General features: G+C 41.7%; 3 protein-coding genes across 4 annotated transcripts; 2 read left to right on the top strand and 1 right to left on the bottom strand.

The window, feature by feature from the left end:
- Positions 1–335: 335 nt before the first annotated feature.
- LOC117489864 lies at positions 336–2,612 on the top strand. The gene is made up of 6 exons (XM_034139419.1): positions 336–352; positions 764–851; positions 1,386–1,544; positions 1,888–2,034; positions 2,313–2,423; positions 2,517–2,612. The coding sequence occupies exons 1-6, from the start codon at positions 336–338 to the stop codon at positions 2,610–2,612; spliced, it is 618 nt and encodes a 205-aa protein (XP_033995310.1).
- An 86-nt stretch (positions 2,613–2,698) lies between these two features.
- wdr97 (WD repeat domain 97) lies at positions 2,699–7,278 on the top strand. The gene is made up of 7 exons (XM_034139450.1): positions 2,699–2,849; positions 3,737–3,931; positions 4,400–4,521; positions 4,840–4,999; positions 5,093–5,250; positions 6,091–6,155; positions 7,022–7,278. Exons 1-7 carry the CDS (start codon positions 2,784–2,786, stop codon positions 7,201–7,203), a joined length of 948 nt encoding a protein of 315 aa, XP_033995341.1. The 5' UTR covers positions 2,699–2,783; the 3' UTR covers positions 7,204–7,278.
- Positions 7,279–8,740: 1,462 nt separating this feature from the next.
- si:ch73-174h16.4 (leucine-rich repeat-containing protein 14) lies at positions 8,741–13,670 on the bottom strand. 2 transcript variants are annotated; one of them, XM_034139432.1, is made up of 5 exons: positions 13,233–13,670; positions 12,545–12,786; positions 11,858–12,248; positions 10,719–10,895; positions 8,741–10,359 (listed from the first exon to the last, which is right to left on the bottom strand). In XM_034139432.1, the coding sequence occupies exons 1-5, from the start codon at positions 13,493–13,495 to the stop codon at positions 9,792–9,794; spliced, it is 1,641 nt and encodes a 546-aa protein (XP_033995323.1). In that variant the 5' UTR covers positions 13,496–13,670; the 3' UTR covers positions 8,741–9,791. The 2 variants fall into 2 exon arrangements, with proteins under 2 accessions (XP_033995323.1, XP_033995330.1); XM_034139439.1 differs by having other exon boundaries at positions 12,575–12,786; positions 13,233–13,668.
- Between the last annotated feature and the right edge of the window lie 3,873 nt (positions 13,671–17,543).

Raw genomic sequence — 17,543 nt, 5'->3', positions numbered from 1 at the left:
GCAATGTATATATGCTGTTAATAACTGTGCAATATATACCTGGCTGTGTGTGTGTGTGTGTGTGTGTGTGTGTGTGTGTGTGTGTGTGTGTGTGTGTGTGTGTGTTGGTGTGTGTGTGTGGTGTGTGTGTGTGTGTGTGTGTTGTGTGTGTGTGTGGTGTGTGTGGTGTGGTTGTGTGTGTGTGTGTGTGTGTGTGTGTGTGTGTGTGTGTGTGTGTAGGACCCTGCAGCTGAACGCAGTGCCAGAGAGTGTGTGTTACTCTGGATTCAGAGGGCAAGTGTTCCTGGGCATCAGAGGGGATCTGTACAGGATGGACTGCACTCACTTCCTGCCACATGAATATCAACAGATGGTAACCAGACAGATTTGGGGGGGGGTCATTTTTAAACCTAAACTGTCAAAAATAAAAACCCATTTAATGTTGTTTTATTCCCACAGCTCCTTTACACTTACTGTGCCGAACCAGTTCCTGACACGCCTGTGCTCAAGATGCAAAACAAGTCAGATTTAGTCACACTAGATATTAAAAATAACACAAAACCAGACCCTTCATTTGATGGGATTGTAATTATTGTATTCTAACTGTATTTGTGTCATTTTGTGTTTTGACCCATTCATTGGTATTTTCACATGTATCTTGTCATTTTAATATATTCTCATTCATGTTTGTTGATTTGTGAAAGCCTCTGAGACAAATGTGTTTTGTCTTATTGGGCTGTACAATAATTGAATTGAATTGAATTGAATGTTCTGGTGTGAACAGGGACGAAAGCACGGATAGAGACGAGGAAGAGGAATGGCCAATAATCACTGGGAACTTATTACTAACAGAAGACATGTGGAAACAGCAGGTGTGTGTGTGTGTGCGTGTGTGCGTGAGTGCGTGCGTGAGTGCGTGCGTGCGTGTGTGTGTGTGTGTGTGCGTGCGTGCGTGCGTGCGTGCGTGCGTGCGTGCGTGCGTGCGTCTCACCTTTTTGTCATTGCACTCTGAAGACTGTGTTAAGATGTATTTTCCTTAATTGGGACGATCTCTTCTTCGGTTTCCTGCACTCATCCAGAAATATTAAACCAAAGTACTTATTCTTGTTGAGTGACGCTGCGAGGAAAGAATCACAAAGAAGTGTCTCAAACCAAACGGCCCATCTATAGAGGATTGGTACGATATCATTCATGAAATCTTTGTAATGGAAAGAATAACCTTTTCTTTGAGGCTCACATTTAAGGACATTTGGGAGAAATGGAAAGCGTATATATTAACCCGAAACGCCCTTCTTTTGTTTAAGAAAAAGAACAGAGATGGACCACTCTGTAAAACTATTTAACTACATATGTATATGTGCACTGAAGTTGAAATGTGATCCAAAATGTATCCCCATGTGTTCCAGGAGTGTGTGAGCTCAGTGATTGTGAGCATGGATCTCTCAGCGCTCCTCAGAGGATCTGTGAAATGCAGAAAGCCGAAACCTCCCAGCACGAAGGAAACCAGCACAGAGGCGTTTGAAAACTACATGAGGATACTCTACGGGCTGCCTCTTGATGTCAAGGTTCCTTCCTCTCCCTACTATCCGCTAAATATAGATAGCTTCCTTCCATCATTGAGAAAGACACTAACGGCAAATTAAAGCAACACAGTCTCTCCTCCCTGCCTTTGATCAGCTCACTTCTTGAGTCACTAACATTCAAATATCCTCATTAGAATATCTTGGGCCCCTGATTTGAATCCAAAAGCCTAGACTTGACCTTTATTAAGATAACATCTATGACAGCTGTGTGACCCTCATTAGGTCATCTGTCTGTTAGAGCATGTATGTGTGTGTCGCTGTTTGATCCGCACATGCCCTCTGCCTATTCAGGGGAGTAAATAATACTATAATGTTGTGTTTTCAGGTTGATTTGGAAGATAAGTTGGACCCAGTTGAACCTGAGATAGCCTCTTTTGATCCTGATCCGTATCAAAAGGAGCCCGTTACCCTTCCTGTCTTAAAGAAGGTCGTGCACCGAGAAGCTATTGTAGAGGTAGCCGTGAAAAAGAAGGTGAGAACTGTTCAAAACAACCCGGAAAATGTGTTGTTAAAAAGGCGTTATTCTGCTTTTTGGCGGTTTTTCCTCTCCTGTAGTGTGTTGGTTTGTTTTGGCTCTGGTTTCAGACAGAGGGTGAAAAGAGGTGCTGCAGCACAGGCAGTATGAGGAAAATAAAGAGCTTTTTGAACATTAAAGCATGGAGACACGTCACATTATACTGATATGAACCTGAAAAGAAGCTCCTCTTTGGATTGAAACAGAAGTAAAGTTTGAATCTGTGTCTCAAACAGATCAAGAAGAAGAAAAAGGATCCTGAAACAACCCCTCCACCAAAACCCCTGAAACAATTCAAACCTGTTGCCAGAGTGGAGAAACCCATCAAAGTGAATAAGTATAAAGAGGTAAGAACGTGTCTTTATTCAACAGATGGAGAAACGACTCTGTGTAACATCATGTGAACCTGAACTCTGTCTTATTGTGTTGCTCTGTTGGAGGAGGAGCCTAAGATGTCCATTGATCTGTGTTATTGTGTTGCTCTGTTGGAGGAGGAGCCTAAGATGTCCATTGATCTGCACTGTGTGTACAAATGACAATAACAAACTTGATCCTTGAATCATTTCTCCCTGTAGCCTCCAGAGATCATTCCTCCTAAAGAGGAACCTGAACCTCTTCCTCCTCCTCTTCCTCGTCCTGTTCCTCTTCCTCCTCGTCCTCCTCCAAGGCCTTCATCACAAACCCCACCGAGGGAACCCACCCCCGAGATGCCGACGTTCCTCAAACAGTTTGCAGAAGCAGCCTGGTTTAAAGAGCTGTATCCGGATAACAGGGTAACTTAAAGGGGACCTATCATGCAAAATGCACTTTTGTACGTCTTTTCTACATGAATATGTGTCCCCGGTGTTCCAGGGAACTCACCAAGTGTCAGAAAACACAACCCTCTCTATTTTCCTCCATACCCAAATCTCTAAAAAAGGGGCTGCAACGGATCTGATAAAAACTGATCCAGATTTGAACACTGTCCTGACGTCAGGACGGTGGCGCTACGGCTATTGGGCCAACTCCACCAATCAGGAGGAGACAGCCACGGCCATTGCCGTTCGAAAGCGCTGGAGACGCTGTAGTACATATGCCAGGCCTGTAGGTGGTGCTGTTCTCACTGAATCTGCCCTTACAAACACAGAGCTAAAAAATGTCAAATTGAGCAAAATGAGGCATGGCTAAAATGCATGATCTGTTTGGTATTTTGAAAGAAAAAAAGTATAAATATGCTTTATATAGGTATGGTCCTACACTATATTATTATAATATAGCATGATAGGTCCACTTTAAGATAAGATAAGATAAGATGGAACTTTATTTATCACCGTGGGGAAATTCAGGCGTTTGTAGCAGCAACAGGGTCAGAATGAAAAAACAGGATTCACACAAGGTTAAAATAAAATAGAATACAACTCAAAATAATAAGTCAAGTGATAAAGTGACTCTTGAAACAAGATATCACAGTAAAAAGTTGAGCATTTGTCTGAACATGTTAAATATATTTACATAAGTGTGTAGGTTAAAGTCGTGTGTGTGTGTGTGTGTGTGTGTGTGTGTGTGTGTGTGTGTGTGTGTGTGTGTGTGTGTGTGTGTGTGTGTGTGTGTGTGTGTGTGTGTGTGTGTGTGTGTGTGTGTGTGTGTGTGTGTGTGTGTGTGTGTGTGTGTGCGCGTGCAGGGCGTCCCCAGTGATCTGTCTCCAGAGCAGTTCTCCCTGCAGCTCCTGGATCATGTGACCTCGTGCAGCTCCGCCTCCAGGCTGAAGGTCCTCTCCGCTCTGCAGGCGCTTCGCAGCCAGAAGCTGCTGCTGAACTCAGATCAGATTTACCAGGGACTGCTCCACCTGCTGCACACCTCCATTAAACCTCCCCTGGTACTGTACATCCTGAGTGATAATAATAAAAGGTTTATTCAGTATAGCACCTTTCACAGGAATACAATCCACAAAGTGCTTCACAAGAAACAACAAAGGTCTTTGAGCAGGTTTTCTCTCAGTGATCCTGCTGTTATGTTAAAGGTTGTTCATGTATTGTGTCCTGATATCTATCTATGTTGATGTTACACATGGAGCTGCTGTGATGCAAGGAGCATTTCAGACTCGATCTGACCATTAAAGTGTCATCGTATCGTATAAAAGCTCAAATGAAGACCACAGAAACATGAACACAATAACAACACGAGGCAGAAATTAAGATTAACATAAAAACAAAACACAGACCACGTCGAGTCCCGAAAGGAACAAACATAAGAACAGAACACATCACACACATCTCAAGCATACATGTGTACTTGTTATTTAAGAAGTGCATGTGTGTGAGTGTGTGTCCTGTGTGTGTTTCAGTCAGCTGTGCAGCGATCAGCTGTGGTTGAGACGTTGAATCTGCTGCTGCGTCTCAGATCTGCCAGTTATGAGTTTGTGAGGGAGCTTCTCACGCTGCTGGCTTTCAAATTACTGGGTCTCAGGTGAGTGGAGCACCGTTGAGTTCTTTGTAACCAAATGTCTCTCAGAGGGGCGAGGGGAGGGGCTCCTTATTTTCATCTAAAGTAACAGACAGAGAATCAGCACTTTGGAAACAGGGCTGAAACAGAGGGGATTATGGGTAATGCTGCAATGATCTGTTTGGTGTTTCAGCCAATCAGAGACAGGTTCTGTATATATCTGAGACCTGTGATATATTGATGAAGAAGAGGATAATAGGGGACCTTTAACTCTGTTACACCTGCATACAAATAATAATAAATAAATTGATAAAAAGGTTTGAATTGTATTTTTCCAAACAGGGAAGCGGTGCTGAGCATTCTGACTTCACTATCTGTGAATGAGCCTGAGATGTGGCTAGCACCTGAGATGGAGGGATGGAAATCGGACCCGTCTAACACCTGGAGCGGTTTCCATGACAGAGCAGAGTCCTGGCTGCAGGAGTGGATCTCCAAATACAAAGTAACAGCAGCAGAGAGGGCAAAAGTACACACATCCTTTACTCAAGTAGAAGTACATTACAAACATCTTTCCCTCTCTTCTCCACCCCTCCAGGAACATGCCAGGACTTCAGGCAGGTCTAACCCATCGACCGCCAGCCTGGTGGACGTTCTGAATTACTTCTGCTCGCTGCAGAGAGAGGAGTTCAGGAAGGCTCGATGTGTGGCGCCAGCTGGACACAAAAACACCGTTCTGATGCCTCTGAACGACTGGTATGTGTCCAAGCAACTTAAAGGTCACTTCTTATGCAAAATCCTCTTCTTCATGTCTCTTCTTCATCAACATGTGTCCCCTCTTCTTCATGTCTCTTCTTCATCAACATGTGTCCCCTCTTCTTCATGTCTCTTCTACATCAACATGTGTCCCCTCTTCTTCATGTCTCCTCTTCATCAACATGTGTCCCCTCTTCTTCATGTCTCTTCTACATCAACATGTGTCCCCTCTTCTTCATGTCTCTTCTACATCACCATGTGTCCTCTCTTCTTCATGTCTCTTCTACATCAACATGTGTCCCCTCTTCTTCATGTCTCTTCTACATCACCATGTGTCCTCTCTTCTTCATGTCTCTTCTTCATCAACATGTGTCCCCTCTTCTTCATGTCTCTTCTTCATCAACATGTGTCCCCTCTTCTTCATGTCTCTTCTACATCACCATGTGTCCCCTCTTCTTCATGTCTCTTCTACATCAACATGTGTCCCCTCTTCTTCATGTCTCTTCTTCATCAACATGTGTCCCCTCTTCTTCATGTCTCTTCTTCATCACCATGTGTCCCCTCTTCTTCATGTCTCTTCTACATCAACATGTGTCCCCTCTGTGGAAAGAGACTCTGAAAGTTTCAGGAACAAAGATTCTCTCTCTTTTTGATCCATTTCTATAAAAACCTGTCTGAAAATGAGCTGATCAGATTTTGGCCACTTTATGATGTCATAACGATGTTTTGTCTTGTGTAACCATTAGCCAATCAGCAACCAAGGTAACCCCCCCCACCTTATCACCTGAATCTCCTCCTAGCTACTGATGTTCTACTTTAACGCTCTGTTTGTTTGTGCAGTGGCTCTCATCCGATCCAGCGTCTAGGAGAGACTCACAGCATGGCCAGGACCTGGAAGACACCAGGTAACACTTCAATAAACCATCAAACTTTATTTAAAAGGTCACAAAAAGTGCTTCACAAACCAACACATTTAATAAAACACATGACCCCCGACCCCCCTTTTTAGGTCATAAATACCAAGTACACATAACTTGAAAATAACCCCACTTAAACCAACAGAAGTCAATAAACACAGGACTTAAAGGTGGGGTAGGTAAGTTTGAGAAACCGACTCGAGATACACTTTTTGTTATTTTGTTATATTCCAGCCTTCCATCTGTGCACAAACTTATCTGGTGCCCTCATTGGTCATGTGCGCGTTCGTGTGTGTTGGAGGAGGGGCTCTGTAAGGAAGTGGCAGATTTTCTCCGGTTGTGTATTTTCAAATTCTAGCGATCTCGAGCCGGTTTCTCCAAAATTACCTACCCTACCTTTAAAATAAAAATAATTGAAATAGAACAAATTAAGATAAGTATAAACAAATTCATAATAAGAAAACAATTATAGACACCTCACCTTGGGTCTTTGTTTTCTTTAGATATCATTGAATTAATGAATACATGATTAACTGATGATTAAAAGGCCAATACAAGAAGACCTAAGGGTTCATAGGGCAAAAGAAAATCTCATAAATATCTCAATCTCAATCTTTATATAGCACATTTAAAAACAACCTCAGTTGACCAAAGTGCTTTACAGAGAACACATAGTACAATATAGAATAACACAATGGGAGAAAAATAATAAAACAATGATTAAAAACGTGATAAAAAGCACAATACAATCAAGACCATAGAGAGCTTTAACAACCAATACAAGTATTTCAAACGGATCCACTGCACATGAGCAAAGACTGGTTTCTAATCTGTGATGTTTCCTCGTCTCTCAGGTTTTATTCTTCCTCCCCTGAGACACCGTCCCTTCCTCAGTCTCTTCCCCAGATTCATCTCCTTCCCGTTGCCTCGGGTCACTTTGCTCCCCTTCCTCCTGGCTTCAGAGGAAACCTGGCTGCAGGCGACATATCGACGATACTTCATCCTGCAGCAGTCGTACGTAGAGTACTACAGATGATACCCCCTATTTTAAACAATTAAACAGAGATGGCTAAAGTACACACATCCTTTACTCAAGAAGTACAGATACTCGTGTTTAAACATACTCTGGTGAAAGTAGAAGTACTGACTAAACTTCTTTACTCAAGTCAAAGTAAAGAGGGCTTTGAAATGTACTTCAGTAAAAAGTACCCATAACTAGCAGCTGTTTTAAAGAGTACCTGACCTCCCTTTATATTAATAGAACAATAATGTCATTGTTAGCTAATGAATGTTTCCATGCTGAACAACGGCAACATGACAACGTTTTCATTGGTCCCTCTTCTTTAGAGAAGACCAGGAAATGATGGATACACGGATCGTGTTCAAATCAATAGGCACGCAATGACTCTAAAGAATAATGATCACGCCACTAAACACACATTCAAACTAAAGGAACCAGCCTGTTTGGAAAATGTGAGAAGTAGAAAGTACAGGTATTTGAGTTCAACATGTAAGAAGTAGAAAGTACAGGTATTTGGGTTCAACATGTGAGAAGTAGAAAGTACAGGTATTTGTGTTCAACATGTAAGAAGTAGAAAGTACAGGTATTTGTGTTCAACATGTGAGAAGTAGAAAGTACAGGTATTTGTGTTCAACATGTAAGAAGTAGAAAGTACAGGTATTTGTGTTCAACATGTGAGAAGTAGAAAGTACAGGTATTTGTGTTCAACATGTGAGAAGTAGAAAGTACAGGTATTTGTGTTCAACATGTAAGAAGTAGAAAGTACAGGTATTTGTGTTCAACATGTGAGAAGTAGAAAGTACAGGTATTTGTGTTCAACATGTAAGAAGTAGAAAGTACAGGTATTTGTGTTCAACATGTGAGAAGTAGAAAGTACAGGTATTTGTGTTCAACATGTAAGAAGTAGAAAGTACAGGTATTTGGGTTCAACATGTAAGAAGTAGAAAGTACAGGTATTTGTGTTCAACATGTGAGAAGTAGAAAGTACAGGTATTTGTGTTCAACATGTAAGAAGTAGAAAGTACAGGTATTTGTGTTCAACATGTAAGAAGTAGAAAGTACAGGTATTTGAGTTCAACATGTAAGAAGTAGAAAGTACAGGTATTTGTGTTCAACATGTAAGAAGTAGAAAGTACAGGTATTTGGGTTCAACATGTAAGAAGTAGAAAGTACAGGTATTTGTGTTCAACATGTAAGAAGTAGAAAGTACAGGTATTTGTGTTCAACATGTAAGAAGTAGAAAGTACAGGTATTTGTGTTCAACATGTGAGAAGTAGAAAGTACAGGTATTTGTGTTCAACATGTAAGAAGTAGAAAGTACAGGTATTTGGGTTCAACATGTAAGAAGTAGAAAGTACAGGTATTTGTGTTCAACATGTAAGAAGTAGAAAGTACAGGTATTTGTGTTCAACATGTGAGAAGTAGAAAGTAAAAAGTGGTCAGAAAAATAAGTAGTGGAGTAAAGTACTGATACCAGAAAGATGTACTTAAGTACAGTAACGAAGTATTTGTACTCTACTACTTCCCACCGCTGCAATTAAAAGACTCAACATCAGATTAAAGACTGATTTATTCGGGGACAGTTGGTGACGTTCAAGATATTACAAAAATGGAAAACACAACGAGAATCACTCGGATAATAATCCTAAAGGTTTTGCAGTTCATTCATACAAGGTAAACATGTGCTAATATGTAGTACACACACATATTTAAAAGGGTGTTGATGTGTGTGTAAATGTACAAGCTGATGAGATAATGCCTTTATATATAAACAGCTGTAAAGGCACATGGTCAGAAAGTGTGTCATTTCAACAAGAGGGTTAACAATCCATATCCCATCCTGATGACAGAGCACAGGCCATTCTGTCAGAAGAGCAACATGTCCAACTATTTCATATATTCAACAACAAGAAGTATTATCAAAGTAGTAAAGCACCATGTTATTGAAGCATCCCCTCCATGTGTCCTACTCAGTGGTGGAAGAAGTTGAAGCAGCACAATGTGTTGCAGCGCTTCAAAGTGGACGTCCTCCTTTAAGGCAGGAAGGTCTGATTGTGATATGGATTATGGATCAGGATCAAATGAGGCGTTCTCAGGTTCTTCTGGGTCAAAGTGATCATGGCAAATAACCTGAAAACACGTCATAAATATCCTGTTCATTTACTCATCTGAATAAACAAGATGTGCAGAAAAGTTGTGCCAAATAAATTGTGTTTTTCCGGTACTGATCCGGCAGCGAGTGTCCCGTAGTGATGTCACTATGTTCCAGAAGTAAACACAGGAGTCAAATGGAGAGAAACTCCCTACAAAACAAACCTCTTTGAAAACCTTCACATGAGACAGATGGTGACAAAGAAAAGATCAAAAAGCAGGAGAGAGTTTGCAGGATTTCATCGCCAGGTGTTCGTTGTTCTGTCGTGATTGGTGTACCAGCTTAGAGATGTCCCGCCCCTTAGCCTATCACGTACAATGTGTTGGAGCGCGAGCCAATAGGAGCGCACGTGTTCCGTAGTGATAGTCCATAAATCTTCATCACTTGATAAAGACAATATAAAAAGCAGGAGAGAGTTTGCAGGATGTCATCGTCAGGTGTTCGTGGTCCTTTAACACACCATGTCTTTATCGTAGTTGAGCAGGTCGCAGGTCAGCAGCAGGTCCGATCTGCCGCTCTCTTTCAGCGCTCTGTTGATCTGGCTGCTGGTGATGTTGACGTCTATAGCCTCGTCCAGGGGCCAGTCTAACAGCTGGGCGCTGGAGGGCATCTCTGGGAGCCCCGGCTGATAATCCTCCAGAGGGTTCGGGTACAGCAGCTGCCGCAGAGAAGGCATCTTCACCGCCATCTTCACCAGATCCATGAGGCCGGATACAGACAGAGGGTTCAGCGCCAACGCGAGGCTCCTGAGGGCCCGGCAGCATCCTAACGAGGGCAAAAGGAGCACCAGGAGGTTATCGGTGAGTCCACATCCGCTCAGAGAGAGGTGCTGCAGGGTGTTGGAGGCCTGAGAGAGGAGGCGGCGGATGGAGGTCAGCGTGGTTTCATCCAGACGGTTCTCACTGAGGTCCAGCTGCTGCAGGTTGGAGGCGTGGTGGCTGACGGAGAGGAAGGCCAGGTCTGCAGGACTCAGGCTCAGGTAGGGCAGCTCCAGGACCTCCAGGGGCCGAGGCAGCGAGCTGGGACACAACGAGATGCATTTATTACATTCAAACATCCATTACAGAGGTTTACGGTGGGTTAAAGGTTGTGTAATGTGTTTACAATTTACAACAACAACAAAAACAATACTATCTCCGCCTTCCCTTATTATCCCTGTGTATATTCTCAGATAGATAGATAGATAGATAGATAGATAGATAGATAGATAGATAGATAGATAGATAGATAGATAGATAGATAGATAGATAGATAGATAGATAGATAGATAGATAGATAGATAGATAGATAGATAGATAGATAGATGATAGAATAGATAAGATAGAATAAGATAGATAGATAGATAGATAGATAGATAGATAGATAGATAGATAGATACCTGAGCAGCACTCTGAGTTGTCCGGGCAGACGCAGCGCGGTGAGGCTGAGGCATCTGAGTTCCTGCAGCTGCTTGAGACCCTCAGATAAATCCTTCAGAGCTCCTTCCTGTCCGGGCTGTTCTCTCCGGAGATCCAGGTTACAGTAATGCAGACGCAGAGAGCTGAGAGCGGGGAAACTGGACAGAGTACACACATCCTTTACTCAAGTAGAAGTACAGATACTCGTGTTTAAAAATACTCTGGTAAAAGTAGAAGTACTGACTAAACTTCTTTACTCAAGTCAAAGTAAAGAGGCTTTGAAATGTACTTCAGTAAAAAGTACCCATAACTAGCAGCTGTTTTAAAGAGTACCTGACCTCCCTTTATATTAATAGAACAATAATGTCATTGTTAGCTAATGAATGTTTCCATGCTGAACAACGGCAACATGAAAACGTTTCATTGGTCCCTCTTCTTTAGAGAAGACCAGGAAATGATGGATACACGGATCGTGTTCAAATCAATAGGCACGCAATGACTCTAAATAATAATGATCACGCCACCAAACACACATTCAAACTAAAGGAACAGCCTGTTTGGGAAATGTGAGAAGTAGAAAGTACAGGTATTTGTGTTCAACATGTAAGAAGTAGAAAAGTACAGGTATTTGTGTTCAACATGTAAGAAGTAGAAAGTACAGGTATTTGGGTTCAACATGTAAGAAGTAGAAAGTACAGGTATTTGTGTTTCAACATGTAAGAAGTAGAAAGTACAGGTATTTGGGTTCAACATGTAAGAAGTAGAAAGTACAGGTATTTGGGTTCAACATGTAAGAAGTAGAAAGTACAGGTATTTGGGTTCAACATGTAAGAAGTAGAAAGTACAGGTATTTGTGTTCAACATGTAAGAAGTAGAAAGTACAGGTATTTGGGTTCAACATGTAAGAAGTAGAAAGTACAGGTATTTGTGTTCAACATGTAAGAAGTAGAAAGTACAGGTATTTGTGTTCAACATGTAAGAAGTAGAAAGTACAGGTATTTGTGTTCAACATGTAAGAAGTAGAAAGTACAGGTATTTGTGTTCAACATGTAAGAAGTAGAAAGTAAAAGTGGTCAGAAAGATGAACTTAAGTACAGTATAAAGTATTTGTTCTTCCCACCTCTTCAGCAGAGGAAGCAGCTCAGCCAGACCAGCCACTCCGATGTTACTGTAACGAACATCAAGTCCCAGAAGCCCTTGCTGCGGCAGTAAAGCCAGCAGAGCCCTGATGCTGGACACAGAGATCTCCTCCGCTCTCAGATACCTGCACTGCAGCTTCAGAGGGCCACATGTGGTCAGAGCTCCTCGAACTCTCTCCCACGACCTGGCGTTCACAAACAGATCTGCTCTCACGTGCACCAGCACTTCACTGTCCTCTTTCACTTCCTGTTTACTTTCTGATTCTGTCACTGTAGGCATCATCTTCCTCTCCGACTCCATCCTCCTCCTCACTCCTCGAATCAGCTCGTCTTCGCTGGAAATCCCACATGTTGTCGTCAGTTCTTCTTCACCTGTGTGGTTTAAGATAAGATAAAATGGAGCTTTATTAATCCTCGTGGGGAAATTCAGTAGTTTAACAGCAACAGGGTGAGAATGAAAAACAGCACAGATTCACACAGATTAGAGATTACTACGTCTGAAAGCTGAAGTCTACGGCAAATAATTGAAAGCAAATATTAATTAATTAATTAATTACACCAATTGTATTGTATATTATATTCTTTGTATGCGGGCCACATCAAATGAGGTCGCTGGCCTTGAGTTTGACACCCCTGTTTTACACGTTAGAAATAAATCCAATCAAAACCTGTGTGTTTTCCAGTCAGTTCTTCTTCACCTGTGTGTTCTCCCGCTCTCTCCCTCTTCACGTCCCTCTTCCTCTCCAGGTCTGAGCTCCTCTTCCTCTCCCTCTGGGCTCTCTGGGCTCCGCTCCTGGCCTGCAGCACCATGGTGCAGAGGGCCACGGTGAGGGACCAGCCTCCCATCGGGTCCCCCGTCCCCCCCTCGTCTCCCTGCAGACCACACAGGTCCAGCACCTGCAGGGCACACCTGGGGAAGAGAGGAGGCTTTCATTACACTCACATCCTGGTCCAACACTTTAGCTTCTTCAGAGGTGGAGAAGGACTCAGGTCTTGTACTTGAGTAAAAGTAGAAGTACTCAGATGTTGTTCTTGAGTAAAAGTAGAAGTACTCAGATCTTGTTCTTGAGTAAAAGTAGAAGGACTCAGATCTTGTTCTTGAGTAAAAGTAGAAGTACTCAGATCTTGTACTGAGTAAAAGTACTCAGATCTTGTACTTGAGTAAAAGTAGACTCGAGTATTTCAATAGTGTGCTACTTTAACCTGAAAGCATTACAGAAGTAAGATAGATAGATATATAGGTACTTTATTGATCCCAATTTGGGAAATGTTTGCGTTGCAGCAGCATCAAAAACAAGGCAGAAAAGTAAACGTTATTTAATATAGGCTAGTCTTTCTTCCAGCACTTCTTCCTACCTGTGGTCCAGCAGCCCCCTCACCACCGCCAGCAGCAGAGCCTGAATACAGAGTCTGTTCGGGGCTGGTTTCCTCCGGACCCTCAGGGTTCGTTCAGGCCACCTCTGGACCAGCTCTCCCACAGCCAGAGGTCTGCAGCCGGACAGAGAGGCCTCCAGCAGGGGTCTGAACAGCTCCATGGGGACGCAGCTCAGCCAGCATGGAGACGAGCTGTGGTCCCGAACCACCTCCGAGGCGCAAAGACTCAGCAGGGAGAGAACCATTAAACAGGCGAGATGTTTTATATATATAAAGAAGAGTTTAGCAGAAGAGTAGTGTTGCTTTCACACCTCTGAGAGACTGGAAACAGAGCTGGAGGAGGGAGCTCTGTTTGTTCCTGCTCGGTGAATCCCGAAATAAAGCGACTGTAGATTCAGGAAATACCCGCATATGGGCCCACTGAGCATGCGCAGTAGAGTAGTTCCTTAAGCCCTGTCTCCGATTTCCTGCTCTCGGCTCAGTCAAATAATAAGTAAATAAATAAATATAAGTAATAAATAAATATAGTAATAATATTATCTTATTATACATCCATGAGTCAAATGAATGGGGAGGGATTTTTGTAATTCAACTTTATTGAACAACACCTCAGGAAAAAAGGCTTTATTTTCGATGTATTTAAGTATATTTTTGGAAGTCTCTTTCACAATGCTAATGTTACTTTATTATTTGCCCCTCTTGTTTGTTTGTTTGTTTGTTTGTTTGTTTGTTTGTTTGTTTGTTTGTTCACTATGTAAAGCGGCCTTGGGTCCCTTGAAAGGCAAATGTAATCTATTATTATTATTATTATTATTATTATTAATGTAAGCCACGGAAGTTGTAGTACCAACGTTTGGCCACTACGCTAAAAAATCAGCTTCAACAGCCGGAGCACTTCCTGGCTAACGAACTAGCTAATATTAACTTTATGACAGAAATGTGACTCTTGTCTTGTAAACCGTCCAGAAAAGACTTTATAACTCCATGTGATATCCGCTCTGAGTATCAACAGCAGTAACCTCTTATGGGAACATCCCGCTGGTGAAATATTAAACATCTCGTTAGCTTGCAAAACGGATTGTTTACATTTTTACTGACGCGGTGACGTAGCACGTACAGGCGTGACGTCATCACCATAGCATTTAACAACATTATATGCTAAAGTACACATTATTTGATAGTATATTTGAGAGCTTTAGTTCAAAGTGACAGAGAGACATGAAATCATCAGGTATATTAATACAGATCTAACATATCTAATGCTATAACACTCACTTACTACCCTGAGAGTAGATCTGGCCTACTGTTGTTTTAATACTTATATGCTGATAACAACTTCTCTGTGCTTTCTCACAGTGTTAAAGCAAGATATAATATTGTTTCTTGTAATTAGATTAAGGAATCTGAATATGGAGAATCCCTGCTTTTGTTTTGAAGTCAAAGTATATCCACGCTGACAGACTTTAAGGTGAAGGGTTGAGGCTATACTTGTCAACACGTCTATTATCTGAACCCCATGGTCTCAGTAGCATCTATATATAAAGGGAGGGTACTAGGAAATGCTTTTGACTGATGTTACACTGATATATAAGCTGCTGTTTATTCATATTAAAGCCTAAGTATAGTGAGTATTAAATGATCAGTCATAGTTGATGGGGATACACTCATAAACAATGATTTAATTACAAAATCACATTTCAAAGCCTCTTTACTTTTACTTGAGTAAAGAAGTTTAGTCAGTACTTCTACTTTTACCATTTTTAAACAGGAGTATCTGTACTTCTACTTGAGTAAAGGTGTACTCTTGCCCTCTCTGGTAGAATGTGTACATGCTGTCTTTCTATAGAGAGAAACCCCTCTGAGACCATGGGGTTTGTGTACCCTCCCTCTCTGCATGGCTCAGATGAAACATCAACAGAAGGGCAAACAGCAATCAGTGATCTCACAGAGTTTCATCACATCTCTGTTTTAATGTGTACAGAACAGTGTGTGTGAAATACATTCAATGAATTGTTTGACAAATGTCTGCATCGCTCACTAGCCTCCGGGACAGATATTAGTTTTTATCCAACAAGGACCATGCATAGAATACATTTACCTCAAAGAGAGAAGAAATATGTGCCGGATTTGACTCTTATTTCCCTTTGTGGGGTATTTACAGACGTAGAATTAAAATCTGTTCAGCTTGTGTTAACCATAGAACCATATGAGGCTTACAACCAAAACACATTCAGAACACCATTGACTTCCAGACAGGAAGTGGTGGAATGCTAAGTCTTTTCCGGGGTTTTAGGACTCATTCTTGCACCTCTCTATTGCCACACACTCCTATAGACAGCAGGGTTCGTACGGGTGCTGGAAATCCTTGAAAATGCTTGAAATTTAAATAAAAACATCTATTTTGATTCTGACTTTTCTACATCCAACTCATCCAATAAACCGTCACGGTAGCCTTACCTTACTGATCCCTCTTAAAATAGAAAAACACACGTTACTTTACCAGCAGAGAGAAGATGGATTATTACATTATTAATGTGACTAATAAAGAGCACTTTGATTATTAAGTATTATTCTGTTGATGGATGTCATTACATTTGGTGAAAAGCTCATAATGACTTGTTTAAGACTCGTTTTTCAAAGTGTAGGACTTGGACTTGACTTGAACTTGCCCATCCTGACTTGAGACTTGACTCGGACTTGAGTGCAAAGACTTGAGACTTACTTGTGACTTGCAAAACAATGACTTGGTCCCACCTCTGCAAAATACCAACATGCCTCATAGCCCTCTATTTCAGCCCTGATTTTGGCACATCTTGTAAATTAGTTAAATGTAGCTTTGTGCTTTTATTTAAGTCGCTGTTCATAGTTTTTTATATGAAAGCAGATTTAATGATACCCTATGGTCGTTGATGTGGATGTTGTGTCGTCTTTTGATAACTTTGTTGAGCTTGTTTTTAGCTGCATGTCTTTTCTTTGATCTCACTGAACAAAGTCCCTGTGTGTGAACTGCTTGAGCTGAGGAGGCTGGATATGAAACAGAGGAGGAGCTGCAGAGAGAAAGGGACGTTGAATGTAGGAAGTGAAAGTATGAAGTCATACTGTCAGACGCCATTTTACAGCTCGGAGCAGGAGGAGAACAACAGGGTGAGTGTTAACACCAGGATCTGCTTTCTAACACATTAGTTATTTACTCTGTTTTACTGGATGTCAGAAAAAAACTTCTTGGTTAAAAATCAGCGTCCTAGAGTCCATTGAGACTTCTGCAAGTGTTGTAAAGTTTGATTATTTCCTCTTTCCTGAGTCATCAGAGTTACATAACATGTGACAGCCCAGCGCAGACAAAATGGAGAGCGGCCTGAAGTCTGACTGATTTCATGTATTTGAACCAAGTGTATTATTCAGGGGTGTGTGTGTGTGTGTGTGTGTGTGTGTGTGTGTGTGTGTGTGTGTGTGTGTGTGTGTGTGTGTGTGTGTGTGGTGTGTGTGTGTGTGTGTGTGTGTGTGTGTGTGTGTGTGTGTGTGTGTGTGTGTGTGTGTGTGTGTGTGTGTGTGTCATCCTGTTTGGCATCAGTTCACCTCTTCACATGTTTCTGTGAGATAAACAGCTCGTTTAGATTTATTGCTCGAAAACAGCGACCAGGCGCCATCTTTACAGAAACAGAGCCGTCTTCCTCATTTAGTCTCTTCTGTTTGAGCGGAAACTACAAATAAAACCTTGCTTTAGTTTCACCTCCTGCACAGTGAGAGCGTGCTTTCATAATGGGAAGCAGAAGAGGAGGAAAAGATGCTTTACAACGTAAACAAACCCCTAAAGTCACAGAGTATCAAACCCCTAAAGTCAGAGAGTATCAAACTCCTAAAGTCACAGAGTATCAAACCCCTAAAGTCAGAGAGTATCAAACTCCTAAAGTCAGAGAGTATCAAACTCCTAAAGTCAGAGAGTATCAAACTCCTAAAGTCAGAGAGTATCAAACTCCTAAAGTCAGAGTATCAAACTCCTAAAGTCAGAGTATCAAACTCCTAAAGTCACAGAGTATCAAACCCCTAAAGTCAGAGAGTATCAAACTCCTAAAGTCAGAGAGTATCAAACTCCTAAAGTCAGAGTATCAAACTCCTAAAGTCAGAGTATCAAACTCCTAAAGTCAGAGAGTATCAAACCCCTAAAGTCACAGAGTATCAAACTCCTAAAGTCAGAGTATCAAACCCCTAAAGTCACAGAGTATCAAACCCCTAAAGTCACAGAGTATCAAACTCCTAAAGTCAGAGTATCAAACTCCTAAAGTCAGAGTATCA

Source organism: Trematomus bernacchii, unplaced genomic scaffold, assembly GCF_902827165.1.
Source record: "Trematomus bernacchii unplaced genomic scaffold, fTreBer1.1, whole genome shotgun sequence".
NCBI classification, from domain to species: domain Eukaryota; kingdom Metazoa; phylum Chordata; class Actinopteri; order Perciformes; family Nototheniidae; genus Trematomus; species Trematomus bernacchii.
Note: the sequence above shows the minus strand (reverse complement) of the source record. Positions and strands in the feature narration are given on the sequence as shown.

What these genes read in the sequence shown, in the direction of transcription:
- LOC117489864 (XM_034139419.1), top strand. An exon ending in GGCTGCCTCTTGATGTCAAG is followed by an intron (nt 1,545 to 1,887) that starts GTTCCTTCCTCT and finishes TTGTGTTTTCAG; the next exon opens with GTTGATTTGGAAGATAAGTT. An exon ending in AAGTGAATAAGTATAAAGAG is followed by an intron (nt 2,424 to 2,516) that starts GTAAGAACGTGT and finishes GCTCTGTTGGAG; the next exon opens with GAGGAGCCTAAGATGTCCAT.
- wdr97 (XM_034139450.1), top strand. Translation starts at nt 2,784, where the DNA reads ATGCCGACGTTCCTCAAACAGTTTGCAGAAGCAGCCTGGTTTAAAGAG. An exon ending in AGCTGTATCCGGATAACAGG is followed by an intron (nt 2,850 to 3,736) that starts GTAACTTAAAGG and finishes GTGCGCGTGCAG; the next exon opens with GGCGTCCCCAGTGATCTGTC. An exon ending in TTCAAATTACTGGGTCTCAG is followed by an intron (nt 4,522 to 4,839) that starts GTGAGTGGAGCA and finishes TTTTCCAAACAG; the next exon opens with GGAAGCGGTGCTGAGCATTC.
- si:ch73-174h16.4 (XM_034139432.1), bottom strand. Translation starts at nt 13,495, where the DNA reads ATGGTTCTCTCCCTGCTGAGTCTTTGCGCCTCGGAGGTGGTTCGGGAC. An exon ending in ACTGACTGGAAAACACACAG is followed by an intron (nt 12,249 to 12,544) that starts GTTTTGATTGGA and finishes TAAACCACACAG; the next exon opens with GTGAAGAAGAACTGACGACA. An exon ending in CAACTCAGAGTGCTGCTCAG is followed by an intron (nt 10,360 to 10,718) that starts GTATCTATCTAT and finishes GTTGTGTCCCAG; the next exon opens with CTCGCTGCCTCGGCCCCTGG.